The 14,263-nt window shown below is 45.7% G+C and overlaps 1 protein-coding gene across 1 annotated transcript in view; it reads right to left on the bottom strand.

Moving 5' to 3' along the window:
• The window catches only part of ADAP1 (ArfGAP with dual PH domains 1), a 62,371-nt gene that overhangs the window by 31,802 nt on the left and 16,306 nt on the right, over nucleotides 1-14,263 (bottom strand). Inside the window, exon 4 of the mRNA XM_064461666.1 lies at nucleotides 6,905-6,987. Coding sequence (XP_064317736.1) covers nucleotides 6,905-6,987 — 83 coding nt within the window. The remainder of the gene's footprint in view (nucleotides 1-6,904; nucleotides 6,988-14,263) is intronic.

Genomic DNA, 14,263 nt, shown 5'->3' with positions numbered 1-14,263 from the left:
GGCTCTGCTAGCCCCAAAGTACAGCATTCAACTGGTGATCACTCCACGGACCCCTTTAGGCTTCTCCAAAAAGCTGTAACACCAAATATATCAGGTGAAAGTCCTAGTTTTCCTAAGGCAGAGAGCCACCATCCCCAAGGACAGCGACAGGAGATGTGCTTCCAGTCTCTCCCAAGACCGACCCTCCCAACATTGCAGCACCACCACATCCTTGTAGGGCTGGGCTGGGCTCTCACCCGCCCTGATCACGGCTGATTGGCACAACCCATCCTCAGCACCACTTCCCATCACAGCAGGCTGTGGCACAAATGACCAGAACTGTGTCTGTGCCCATCTCCCCGGGACGCAGCCCTCGTGCCCTGTGAAGCCCTCTCCTCTCCCCAGCTCCCCTTCCCAGACCCCCAGGCTGTGCTCCGCTAGTAAGTGGGAGGAGGGAGTGTTACTGGCTGGAGAGGAGGTGTTTTTCTTAGAGATCAAAGAATATAACAGAAATAAGTCAACCTCTCAGAAACTCTCATCCCATCATGATTCAAAAATAAAACAATTAGACTGGACACCTCTCACGTCAGCAATTTGACCTTCTGAGTTTTTCTTGTGCTTTTTCCCTCACCCACAAATGAAAAGTGGGTGAACAATAAGTTTGTTAATTCTCAAATTGCATTTTGAAGTTGTGAATTCACTGAGGTTGGCCATTTCCTGCAAGAATTTCTGATTAAAAAGGACAAAAAACATTTTACAGGGAAATTCCTGATCACCTTCCTTTTGCTGCAGTTCTGAGTGGCTGCAACCTCGCTGTCCCCCACCTCCTTCCTTCCCTCTGCGCTCTCATCCCCTCTTTTGCAAACAACCGCAGCTCAGAAGACACCGCCTGCCCCCAGCCACCCCTCATCCCACCACCACCATGCAGCTGAACCTTGTCTCCCCCCTGCCCCGTCTACCACCAGGTTTTACTGCGTGTGCTCGCAAAGCAAAGGGGAGGGTGCCACTTCACATACGGCTTCACGCTCCCCTCCACACAAGCGCCTCCGTAGAGACCATATGCATTAACGTCTTAGCAAATGACACCAGGAGCCCTCAAGCCAATGCTTTATTTCTTTGCTCTGGTTGCCTGGTAGACTCGCCCCCGGTGCTATGGGCTTGTCTGATGTGTAATAAAACCTGTGCCCTTTTAGGTTGCCATTAGCACTGGTTTGTTCTCCGGGTGCTGCTCAGCCCTGTAATTCAGCGGCGTGTGCAGAGGGAGAGAGGAGCTTGCTTCTGAAGGTTGTAAAAAACACACATGGCAGAGCCGGTGTCACTCTGACACTCGTAGCTCCCCGCTAGCTAGCTGAAATGGGGTAAGAGACAGCAGAGGATGAGGTCTGTCAGTTAAAATAATTGGGGTTTAACTGCACCGCTGCTCACCGCTTTGTCTGATCGGGCCCAAAATAAACTGCATTACATCACTGCGGGTCAGACTGAACTAATAAGGGTATCTTTCTCGCGCTGAGAAAGAACGTATTTATGTCCCGTGCATTTTCTCTAGTGCTTTGCAGTCAGAGCTCCTTCCAACTGTGCAAGTGCAGAGGAAAATTAATTCAGACTGCTGCCCAAATTATGCAAAAGCCACATGGAATGGAAAGTGCATATTAACAGATTTTACTATTTTAGGGTATTCTTTCATGTCTCATAATTTATTTTGCCATCGTATTTGCAGGCAAATACAAAATAACATATAAGCCAAGTAATCTTCAGGGTGCTGAGAGAAGATAACACAAGCAAATAGGCACCTTCAGACAAACACTATCCTTTGTAACTACCTGGGTAAACTGAGAGCTCACCCGAATAATGACAGTAAGGTCTAGTCCACAGCGCTGTAAATATAGGAATACACGCCAACAGAGGCTAAAGCCCTGATCATCTTTGACTTTGCTAATATGCCTGGTGTTGCCGATATCTTCTTGCTTTCCCAGTTGCTCCAATGGAAGCTCTCAGGCCATCTAAGGTTGCAGTAACACCACATTATCTTACTCTGCAGTCCTACAGGCCACCCTACCCAGCTATATAACTACCAATCAAATAATCAAAGATTCCTCCAACTTCCATGCTGAAGGATAGAGTTTAAATCTTCAGCTGGTGTAAATGTGAATTCCTCCACTGTTTTTATGGGACCTATGACTATTTCCATCAGCTGAGGAGCTTCAACTTCCTACGACTAAAGAATGAAAGTGGCGTTGCTTGTTGGCATTTATTATCCTTCTCCCTTGCAAATGATGCGTTCCCATCCTGAATGCCTTTGGGAATCAAATATCTCAATGTGAAGGATATGAAACACCATGTGCTGTGAGCGAGGGAAACCGCCATTCCCCAGTCCTACTGCAAGGGAATTGTACGGGCGTGCAGAGCTGGTAGCAGCACTTTTTATCAGCTGCACCCTACTATGAATCTTCTCCTGTTCCTGACTGCTCTTCCGCCATCTGATAAATTAACAGCAGTAGGATTTACTGTCCTATTTATAGGAAACACAACAAGGCAGCATTCACAGCAAAGCTGCAGAAAGCTGCATTTGATCATCGAATCATTAAGGTTGGAAAAGACCTCTAGGATCATCAAGTCCAACTGTCAACTCAGCACCCCCAGGCCTCCTAAACCATGCCCTGAAGTGCCACATCTACACATGTTTTCAACACCTCCAGGGACAGTGACTCCCCCACTTCCCTGGGCAGCCTGTGCCAAGGCCTGACCACTCTTCCAGTGAAGACATTTTTCCTAATATCCAATCTAACCTCCCCTGACGCAGCTTGAGGCCATAATGATGATGCTGTTTGTGCCCAGTTTAACCTGTGCCTCACTGGAAAGCATATAAATCATTGCGGAATTATCTCAAGCAGTGCTTTTAAGGAAAGGGTGCCAACTACTTTTGCAAAGCCTGGCATCTCTGTCTGTTGCTGGAAATACCCATCACCCCCTCCTACTGCACCAGCCACATCCATCCCGTGGATAGGTGCTCTCATGGTCCTATCGGTGAAGTTAAGCCATTTTTCCTGACAAGCGTTAAGAGATTAAGTGCCTAGTGTCAAGAGCTCTCCTACTTCATTTGCTAATGTTCAAGCAAAGACCCAAAGATGTGTTATCCCTGCCCACAACTCCTCCCAGGCTGGGCTTCAGCCTGTCCCAGGGCATTAATTCCTACTGACATCCCAGCAGTAACAAGATGGGTCCATCAGGAACCAAAGCCAAGTTCACAGGAGCAAACAACTCCCTTTTGCTCTTTCTTGGCCACATGCATGCCCTGTTCCCTCGTCTGTGGCCTGAGATGTGTTAGAGCAGCTGCACCTTGACTACTTTATAATATTATAGTGCTCCAGCCCTGCAAACACTGGTCCCTTTTGCTTCCTCCATGTCTCCCTTGGTTAAAATAAATCCATTTGATTAAGAAGAATCAAAAGCACCCAAAGGAATTAACTTTCAGCAGGACTTTTGGGAAGCATTAACGTTACTGCTGCCTATCAACAGCAGGGGAAAATGTGCAAGCTTTTTAAAATTGATCAAAATCTTTTTTAAAATTATCAAACCTTTCAATTGCCTTGAGAACCAGATCCAGACTTTGACAGCAATTACAACCATCCTCTGTTTCTAGGAGAATTCAGCACCCATGCCCCATTAAACTCAATTAAAAGAGATAATTAGCTGGAGACTGACAGTAATTTAGCCAGTTCATTTATCAGAAGGAATAAAGCCAACATGAAACATGTTAATGTGAGGCTCTTAAAACTGGTATTATTCTGTGGTGTTGTGCAACAAACATATCTTTAGCAGAAGGGACGCAGACCGCGGTGTTAATCAGGATTGCTGGGGTGTAAATAACGTTTTGCTTCATAAAGTCTGGCTAGGGTGAACAAATTATTTAGCGCTCATACTACAGCTGAATTAAGAGCTCAAATGTATAAACGGGTGTATCTAAGAATCGATAGCGGATCACCGAAGCATTTAATCACTGTTTTACTAATCTCCCTGCATTATCTGAACTCAAACTGACTCCTCACACTAAGATCAATGGCACTAATATACTCATTAACGATGGCTCTTTTGGAGGAATGAAATCAGAGTTTGAAAAACCAAATGGGAGCAGAGGAGCTGAAAGCTGTGAATAGTGCACGGGCGGGTGCTCTGAGGCTTCCTGGGGGAGCAAGAAACTCTCTAAAATTTCCCTTACAGGAATTTCCACTGCAATCTTCTACCGAGGGTAAGCAGCTGGGACTACGTGTACAACAGCACATCCCCGAGGGAACATCTGATCGTCTGATGCAGGGACTGAACCTATGGATCTACAGCCACAGCTCCTCTCCAGGGTGAGGCTCGAGAGCTGGCTTCCATGCTCAGTGCTGCCCACATCGGGGATTTCTGCACACGCAGAGTGTCTTTGTTTCCCAGTTCTGGTTCTGCTACCTTGCACCACTCTGTATCTCACGAGGCAGATGCTTCCCATCGGTTCAGGGGCTATGAAAGACCTTTTGGGGCAGCTGTTGCCTTTGCACCTCACACTACCTCGTATATGTACTCTTCATCAGCAGCTGAAGAGTTTGCTGCATCCTCCTGCAAGGCTCCCCTGCATGACTATCTCAGCTCTGACCTGCACATCTGACACTCCTGTCCCAGGACTCATTTCTCCTATGTCTGTCAGTTCGACAACAGCTTCTGCTCGGCATCTACTGGCTCCAGACAGTCTCTCCCCAAAGGATTTTTCTGAAAGACACTGAATTCTGACCAGGGTTTCATCAGGCTGCCTTGAAAAGGATGTTGCTCAAAACTATTCAAAAATAACATTTTGTTATTTTTTATGCAATTATTGAACAAATATCAGAATGCAAAATTGCCCCTGGGATTGGAAAATGGAATTAAATCTTCCATCAAACATGAGAAAATGGATACCAACGTCTCTATTAGCAACAAAATGTTTCATGCTTAGAAACTGGTAATCTAACACCCCTCCAGGGAATTCAGAATGGTGAGAAAAAATGGTCTAAGACAGCATTAGAAAGAAAAAGAGATACACATACATTCAAGTGAGACACAAACTGGATGTGGAGCAGGCAGGAGGGCGTCTTTGTGTCGGTCCTGCCTCGGTGCGTTCACAGCCAGTTCAGGAGGTCATTAGTGGAAAGCAATGGCCCAGATCCTCTGCGGTTCCCAGCCGCGCTGAGCCCAGCATCATCAGGCGCAGGAGATCCACCCCACACCGGGTGCGTCCTCCAAGCCACTGGTGTGACCACTAAGCTGTATCAACCCCTGCAAGCAGCGAGGAGGGCAGAGCCGAGACGTGCGGTGCAGCTGAGCTTCTTCTGCAAGCACCAAGCTCCAGCCTGCCTTGGAGAGCCCACGGACGGCACGGTTCAGACCAGCTTTGATGGCACTGGTTACACCAGCTGGGCAAACTGGTGGTACAGCTCCACGTACGACACAATGACAAAACAACCCCATTTCACCCGAGCGATACAAGAACTGTCCCAACACACAGAGGAACATCTCTGTAGGGACAGGGTTTAGTGAACACACCATCCTTCCTCCCACACACTGAAGCACCTACTTCACTTTGACCAGGTACGTGCTCTTCTTGTAGTCGAAAGGACTAACCATGTGCTTAAAATTATGCATTTGCCTGAAGGACCCAGTTGAATCCGAGCTTTTACAGCTAGAAGTTGCATGGTATCAACTGGAAACATTTTTCCTGGTGAACATCATACACATGTTGGCAGCTATATTCCAAAATTATCTAAGAAATCAAACTATTTACTGTTAATAGAATATGTCCAACTCCAGCAGACCGCTTTGAAAATCTAAAATAAAAACATTCACAATGTACTATATATGAACATGGATACCCCACACACACTCATGTATACAAAACAGCTGAGCAGAAATGCTCTAAACAAACTGAGAATGTATGAGATAAGATTTTAATTGTGGTTTTAATAACAGCAAACTGCTAGAGCTACCTGCTTATTATTAGTCTTGAAAAGCAGCACGAAAATAATATTTTAACCTTTCATCTGTAACATGGTCTTTGGTAATAAAATTATCCCAGAGTCATCCAAGCACATAGCTGGTGTCAACTACTTAATATGCAGAATAAATTAAATGCCACTTACACATAGCAAAGAAATACCCAGGTAATTTAATGCACTTTCATGCCAGTGCTTATGCTGGCACAGCCACACAACGAACACAGTCGAGCCCCGCGTCTCCTCTTCAAATCCTGCCCTTCTATAAGAAAATAATCCGATCCACTGCTCTGCTAAACGACCCCTTTGCAAGGCCACCATCTCTCTGCCCATCGTGCTGGGAGTGCTGAAACGAGCTGTCACCTGTGTTGTGTCTCTGCAATTGCAAAACACTGTGCATCTATTATACTACAGGGAGACCAGGTCCCACTGACGACACGAAGTGTTGTGGAAAGACAGTAACAGAGATTTGGGAAGCGTGGGGGCCCTGGCACACTTACCTACCGTTAACCAAGCCATGCTAATAATCCTACTTCATCTTTCTAAAACAAAAATCACCTTGATAAGACAAACACCCTTACCTCCATTTCAGTCCAGTTTCATGCCTTCTGCTACCAGAAACAAACTCACTGGTACTTTATCTGACTTGCTGTTGGTGAACAGCCCATGGAAGTCAACAGAAAGATATCAAGTGTATCTTGATAACTGATTTATTTCCATGAGATATTAAAATTCCCAATATTCCCAATGAAATACAGGAAATGCCAGGAGGGATCTTTCCTAAAAGATCACACTTTCTCCTCCCATTCAGTGACACAGGAGCAATAATCAATATAAAGAACACAGAAACAACAAAAAAAAAAAAAAAAAGAGGAAGGTGCTGAATATCAAAAAACTTATCTACCAAAAATATCTTTCACTACCTGCAGAGTAAGGCTCCTGCTTCTCGCTGTGAATGAACTCTTTCCGTTCGTATTTGGCTCTGATCCACTGTTCCCGCAGCAGTCTGAAGGAAAAAAAAAAAAAACAAACAGAGAAAAGGAAACATTGGCTCAGATACACTAAGGAAGAATCCAGAATCATTAATTCTTCAATCAAAATACAAGTGTCATTTAAAAGTCTTCCAAAAATTGCATTGTACAGTCTGGAGTCAAGGGTTTCTTCAGTTTACTGTTGGACAACAATAAATCGTTCCCTTGTACATCCAATTTTATTGGAAACTTATTAGATAAAATTTACAGATTTAGCAGAATAGCCCATTCCCACCCATCCAATCAGCCTCTGTACAAAATCCTCTCGGTATATGAATGATTTTAAACCTAATTTCCTCAGACCAGATTCTTCAGTAAATGGGATCAGCAAATGAAAAAAACCAACAAACTGCATACAGAAGAAGAACCTTTGCCCTGAAGCTATCAATATGGAAGCAGAAGCTGGGTATGCCTTGTGCGACACATCTACATGATGGCCTTTCAGCAGTCGAAGCTGCAGAGGTGTTGTCTCCTTGTCACGCATGGACAGCTGTTCAAAAAAAGTTGTGTTGTGTCAGGTTAAAATTATACTCGTAACCGCGAGGGGAAGCCCAGCCCAAGGATGGGTGACACTTGTGACTCGGTGAACGTGGAGCTTGCTGCTGGCCGTCACACACCTCCCAGACTAGGAACAACAGGAATTCAAGTGGAGGTGACCTCTTCAAAGTGAAAGGGACATCGGGCAGTCGTATCCTAGGCCCTAGCCAACCTCCTGGAAGGAACTGGGATGTGAAAAGTGAAAAAGCCTCAAAAAGACCAGGAGAACGCGGCTGGGTAAGGGTGCGAGGGCCGAGCCCTGCGGAACACAGGAGCCAGACACCAGCAGAGCTCTTCCAAACTCATAGCCTGTACTGCTAAGTCTAAGGAAGAAATCCGTGATGCATGCCAGGAAACATGCCTATTAAAGTCCCTTACTTTTCACGTTGAAAACTATACAAATGATTTATACACCAAGTCCTTAACTTCCAAAAAGGAGAAAATACCCCAAAGATTATAAATACTTCTTTGCTATTTTATTTTAGCATGAGTGCTGGAACTAGTGAACTAGTTTAGATCTTGAATATACTAGGAATTGCTTCAAACCATTTTAATTGCGCTTAGTTCTTAATTGCCCTAGAACCTCAAATAGCCGAAGCAGGCAGAAATCACACGCAGAAGTAGAGACACGTGTCACCCCAGCTTCACAGCAGACATTTCGAAGTGGCCTGCATGGGTGACAGTAAAAGATCCCCCAGCATTGGGTGTGCTCTGTAAAACCCATCACACTTGAACACATCGACTTCTCTGCCAGTGAAAAATGTCGATATGCTTCACCTTTCCCTTTTTGCTGACTATGCAAATTTAATGCTATCTTTTCAGCAGACACATTCCAGAAATGCTCAAAAAAGTGTACTAACATTGCTTATGAACATTCATCTGCAGGTACAGCAAACACATTCATCAAATCTGCAAGACACTATTCAATGAGAGCTGTGGCTGTAATCGGTTTCCTGGCAGTAAAGGAAGAAATAATCACATGTATTTTGTCCCACCCATCATTTCATCTCCTAGGCTGGGGGACCAGCCTTCTCCCACACGGCTCAGGGAGCACCACAGCTTCCCTGCACCCAAAACTCAACTGTGAGCTTCTGGTGTAACAGAAATAATGCACCACGTCTGCCTCTCCCCCTTCTGTTCCTGTTTTCATGACTGATCTTTAGTTGTTACACACACATCTGCAAGTTTGACTGTGAACTCTGAAGATGAACACCCATCTCCCTTCTGCTGTCACCCTGTGCTACGCTCTGGTTTGGGTACAACCCATCTTCAGTTCATCTCGGGAAGCTCAGATGTGTTTTGTAGAAGTATGCAAGGGGGCTCTTCTGGGTTGAGCAGGATGCCCTTTCTGGATCTGGTATCCACAACATGGTAACCTGCAAACATAGAAGACTGATGACCCAAAAGGTAGCACTTAATTGTCTGTTCTATACTTCTGCTGCTCATCAACAAAGCTACCAATATTTAATCATAAAATGAACACAAACACTTAAAATTTGTTACCCTTCCTTCAGTTTTTCCAGCCCGGCTGCTGCAGACAGCTTGTTATCCTTGTAGCCAAACCTGGACCTTTTCAACAAGACGATTAAGGATTTAACTAGAAGGAAGCAAATTCACACCACCCTTGGCTCCAGCTGACTTCAGTGGATTCAGCAGGAGCTGCAGCTGTTCTGAGCCTCTGAAAGTCAGCCTTCCAGTACAAATGTTTAAATACAGTATAAATTAAGGTTCACGTGCAGCAGTGGGAAAACACTCTGGCTGCATAATGCAGATAGTACAACAGATACACTCTGCTGGTGTCACGCCTTAGGGAACACTGCTCTGCAGTGACTTATTTCCTGTGACACTGTCAACAGTGGTGGTTCAATATCTCCACAGCTTCCGTGCAAGACAGCACAAACTGGGCAGCTGTGAGGCACCTCGCCCAAAGGGGTATCCTGAGAAGCTGCAAAATGCTCTCAATAACCTCTCCGGCATTTGAGCCGGAACACCAGTGGCTCCGATGGCAACTCCCACAGCAGACAGGACTCCAGCTGTGCCACCTTCCAAGCTCACAGCAAGCACTTTCTGACAGCTCACATGTTCTTCCCCTTTCCTCATCATCACAAACTCAGGCTCTTTCAGCAAGAATCTCCCAAAAACCAAGATACACAAAGAGCAGCCCATGGTTAGAACAACTCAGTGCAAAGCCAGTAGCTGCAGCTTCTGCTCCAGTGGTTATTTATAGAAAGCAGAACAACTCCAGCAAAAGAAACTGAAACAAAAACCCAGCGAGGACAGTGAGGAGTCCAGCATCTCCCTTCAGTGAAACAGGGAAGTTGGGCAGGGACTTGACCATGCTCGCTGTCATGGACTGGAGGCAATCCTGCCATAAAAAGCTGCTTTTGAGTCTGGTGTTAAACCCCAGTTTAACTGGCACACCTTGGATGAATTTAACAGGAGGAGGAATTTGTCCTGGTATCTATGGGATCTGAGAGCAGTTGGAGGCCAGGGACCATCCAGAGGTCCCTCAAGCCATACAGTCTTCTCCACTGTTTCAGTGGACTTCAGAGGTGATCTCCATTTCATTTTAAGTATGCCTTCAGGGGCCTTTTAAACATCTGTTGCTGTGTTTTGGTTGAAATGTATTTTTCCTGAGGTGAACATGTGTGTAAATAACCCAGGGTGGACATTGCATGCTGTATACAGGACCCTCCATCCAAACCCCTCATTTGATATCAACAGGAGTTCTGTGAACAGAAAGGACAGTAGCAACAGCCTCATGGTATTTTATTGCATTTCTGGTGATGGGATAATACAGCCAATACCCCGTTCATGTTTGTTAGAAAAATATAAGTGCATCATTCCTAAACTGTGGAGATGCACAGTTTTTGGGATCAACTCCAAAAGCTTTAACAGCCCACCTAAAGTCTGGCAGGCTGCTGGTTACAGGGAATGTGTCATTCTCTGGCAATTAGAACAGAAAGGCCTTTGTAATTATCACGATAAAAACCTGGGAGCAAATTAAAAAAAAAAACAAAACCACCCCGCCAAAAAACAAAACCCTAAGGAAAAAAACACATTTCCAACACAATAAGGGAAAATTTGTCCCCCAAATGGAACAGAACTGGGCTGCAACGGGGAGGCAGCAAGTCCAGAGGCTGACAAAGCACCGCCAACACCAACAGCTCCAAATCTCATTTTAGGTACTTGTTTGGTTGCCTGGCCACCCACATGAAAACAAGTACTCTCTGTCAAAGGGCCAGCAAGGAAGGTTTCAGAAGAAGCCAGTGGAGAAATTTTATGTTGGTCCCACATATTCAAAGCCTTTCACTCACAGCAAAAAACACCACGGGAAAAGCTGTTCAAGCAGTTTAATATCAAACTGTGGCTGCGTGGCTTCACTGCACTCTATGGAGGAGTGCTGGACAGCCAAATTTATAGTCTCCAATTTATTGTTACCCAAGACCCTCAGTTGGGCTGGCTTTCCTAGGACTCACTACAGTGCACACACCACAGACTGCTAAGATGGCTGCTACAGCTTTTTGGAGACCTATGACAGACAAGAAGTCCCAGCCAGAGGTGAAAGTGGCCCAAAAGACTTCAAACACCATCCACTACCACCCTCTGATTGCATTTTTGTAAGCCACCATCAATTCCAACAAAGACAAAAGAAATTAATGTCATCCATCAACGCCATTCCAAAACACAAATTTGTAGCTTCTGGAATTTGTCAGAGGTTTTTCCAGCAAAAAACAATCTGCTTTGCACAGACAGCTCTGTGGACACAGCTATGCCAAGTTTCTGTCAAACGACTGTTTTAATGAAATTTTAAGTCCGAGTCCAAATTTTCACTCAGACTGCAAGGAAAACCACTGCAGCGCAGACTAAAAGCCCGTCTAGCTTCACACCCTGCCTCCACATCTCTTCCTATGTGGCAAGTCCTCGCTGTGAGGACTTCTTTTAAATGGCTTTGTGGAGGCATGAGACTGATGGGGGGCTTCTTATAGGTGCTCTGTGCATCTCCTCAGCTTGCAGAGCTCCAGGAGTGATGAGCCATCTTCCCCCCTCCCAAGACCAGTGGCCAACAGCAAACTTTTGGAGAAGAGCAAAAAGACAGGGGTCTTGGCTATCAAGACATAAAAATCTTGCATTATGGATTTGAAGAACTTAAAGCCGAATTTGAGTATGCAAAATCATAACATACTCAGTTAAAATGCTAACTGGTTCCTTTTTTGTTTGGTTGTTTTACATGCACAGTCCAGTTCACCACAACATTATTTTTCAGAATGGCTAAACACAGATTAAAAACATGTAGGAAACAGCCTGTGTTGGTACTATCTTAAGCTTGTAGCAATTTCCTTTGGAAATTAAGGGAATTGAAGCGAATTAACAGGCTTACGAGCTAACAACAAAGAGAAAATGAATGACAAGCAGAGAAGACCCCACAGTCAGTTGGGACTGAAAGAGCGGGTGGATCTCAGGCACTTGGCTAACAACAGAGTGATGCTCGGGCAGAGGCTTCCTGAGGCTGAGTGCCCAGTTTGAGCCACCAAAGGAGGCTCCACCACTTGGGAACTGATGGGAAGCCACTCTGAGAAGCCACACTGCAGCACCTCAAGCTTTACACCCAAGACATCAGGCACTTTTGAAAGCCATGGATGTAAAATCTGAAGACCCTTAATAAGTAGGAGCCAGAGCAAAACACTCAACTTTAGGCCTCTGGACATTAAGCATTAAGGAAGTTTATCTATAAAGTACCAGCAAAAGGAGGTGACAGAAGAAGAGGAGACCAGGTGAGAAGTTTGCATCCTTGACCATCATTATGCCCCATGCATGGGAGGGGAGGGGAGCACACTGACCTTCAGACACCAGACTGAGATGGTCAGCTTGGTAGCTCCTCTACCAAATGAGTCAAACTTTAAACAATAAACTAGGGGCAGGAAAACACCCCCCACCCCCACGCCCCCCCCAAAAAACACCAAAGGCCCCCACAAAAAAACAGGGATTTACTAGTCAATTTTCTCTCCACGTATTTTAATCATACCGTAACAGAGTGAGCCACTTCTGCTAACAACGGTTGTTCTTCAGATGACTATATAGATGACTCCTCAAGATGTGAGCCTCACTGGGATACATCCTCTCTCTGACTGGTATCTCATCCCCTTCCAGATAAGACAACCACCCAGTACAACTCATGCCAGTTCATTCTGCCCCATTTTTCTAACCAAGGTACTCAAACATTCTGCCAGTCAGTATATTTAAGTGTTCTGCATAAGAAGCAGATGTAGCTCCCACTTATCCAAGCATGGAGAGAGGAGCAGAGCGATGCACTGCAGCTCATACACTGTTCCGCAGAACGATGCTCTGTGTTCCCGAGTCACGCAAAAAGGCATCAGAAAATGACGTTAAGTATTGGGCAGGAACATGGATGTACTTCCAGTAGTGCAAAAGCCCAGTAAGAGCTTATCTCCATCTTCTCCATCAGTTTTCAGCCAAGCATATGGCTGAACAAAGCCTTTCCTTTGCCTTTACTCAAAAGCAATGCTACCCCTGTTGCTCACTGGTGACTCAAAACTCAGCCATGTGCTTGCAGTGTATCTGACCCAGAAAAGGCTGTTCTACAGCTCTCAGTCTGCTGCCATGGCATACAAAGCTGGGCCGTGATCACTCATGACCATCCAAAGAGGGTTTTTGTGGTTTAAGTTCCTCACCCAAGGCTCTTTGGACCAATGCTGTGGTGGCACAGGAACATCCCAGAGTCTGGGATTCATTTCAGCCTCAGGGACTCCCCAGTGGCACAGAAGTTGGCTGCTCTGCTCACTGCTCCCGATGCATGGGCCGAGTTGCTGGCAGACAGAAGATGAGAGGAGAAGACAGAAGGGGATTTTTTTTTTTTGGCTGGGTGGTTTCTTTTCCTATGCGCAGCTGGTAAATCTTCCCTGGGCAATTCCAGAGCACCCCTCCAACTTCTCTAACCTTTGCCAAGTGTCTGACAGAGCCAGGAAGCCACAGTGGGGTTGAAGAAGCCAAATGCAGCAGGCAAACACCACGTATTTCTCAGGGAGTCAAACACAACATGATAGGCAAGAAGGAATAAGAACAAGCTGGCGCTGCAGCACTTTTCTCTTGCTCTGAACTTTGTAATTCTTCAAGCAACCAAAATAGAGAGATTCCAGAAGTAGCATTATAAAATTAAGAAGCTTCAAATGAACAAACAGCCTGTCCTTATTACAGCTCGTATGTTAGCATCCCGCTGCGCCAAGCCTGAGGGCAGGTCCCACAAAGCCTGCCCAGCCGCTGCAGCCGGCCAGTACGGGCTGTTGTAATTAGAAGCATCAAAACCTTTTGATGCTGCAGAACGTGGGTCGGCACACAACGGCACGGTGCCAGTGCTGGATGGAGGTGCCATCCGTTGCAATGCTACCCAGGGCTGCGAGCTGAGAACAACTCACGCTATTGCAGTGACTGGACTGCAGCGAGGCGGGGAGAAAGCTAAATATATACCACTTTAAAAAGCAGCACTCCCCTGCTCTTGTTTAGCATGTATCTGTTGAAAGGCACAGAGAGCCTCTAACTAGAGAAAGAAAAATACACCCTGGCACACCATCCTTGAAACATTCCCAACATGCAACATACCCACAGCTGCTTATACTGCAGCAGTGTCAGAAGGAGATCTGTTACTGCAAGAGGCCGCATCTAACCCAATGCACCCTGCTGCTATTGCAGAGACCA

The sequence above is a fragment of the Phalacrocorax carbo genome, chromosome 10 (genome assembly GCF_963921805.1).
Source record: "Phalacrocorax carbo chromosome 10, bPhaCar2.1, whole genome shotgun sequence".
In the NCBI taxonomy this organism is placed as follows: domain Eukaryota; kingdom Metazoa; phylum Chordata; class Aves; order Suliformes; family Phalacrocoracidae; genus Phalacrocorax; species Phalacrocorax carbo.
This window is presented reverse-complemented; position numbering and strand designations above follow the sequence as displayed.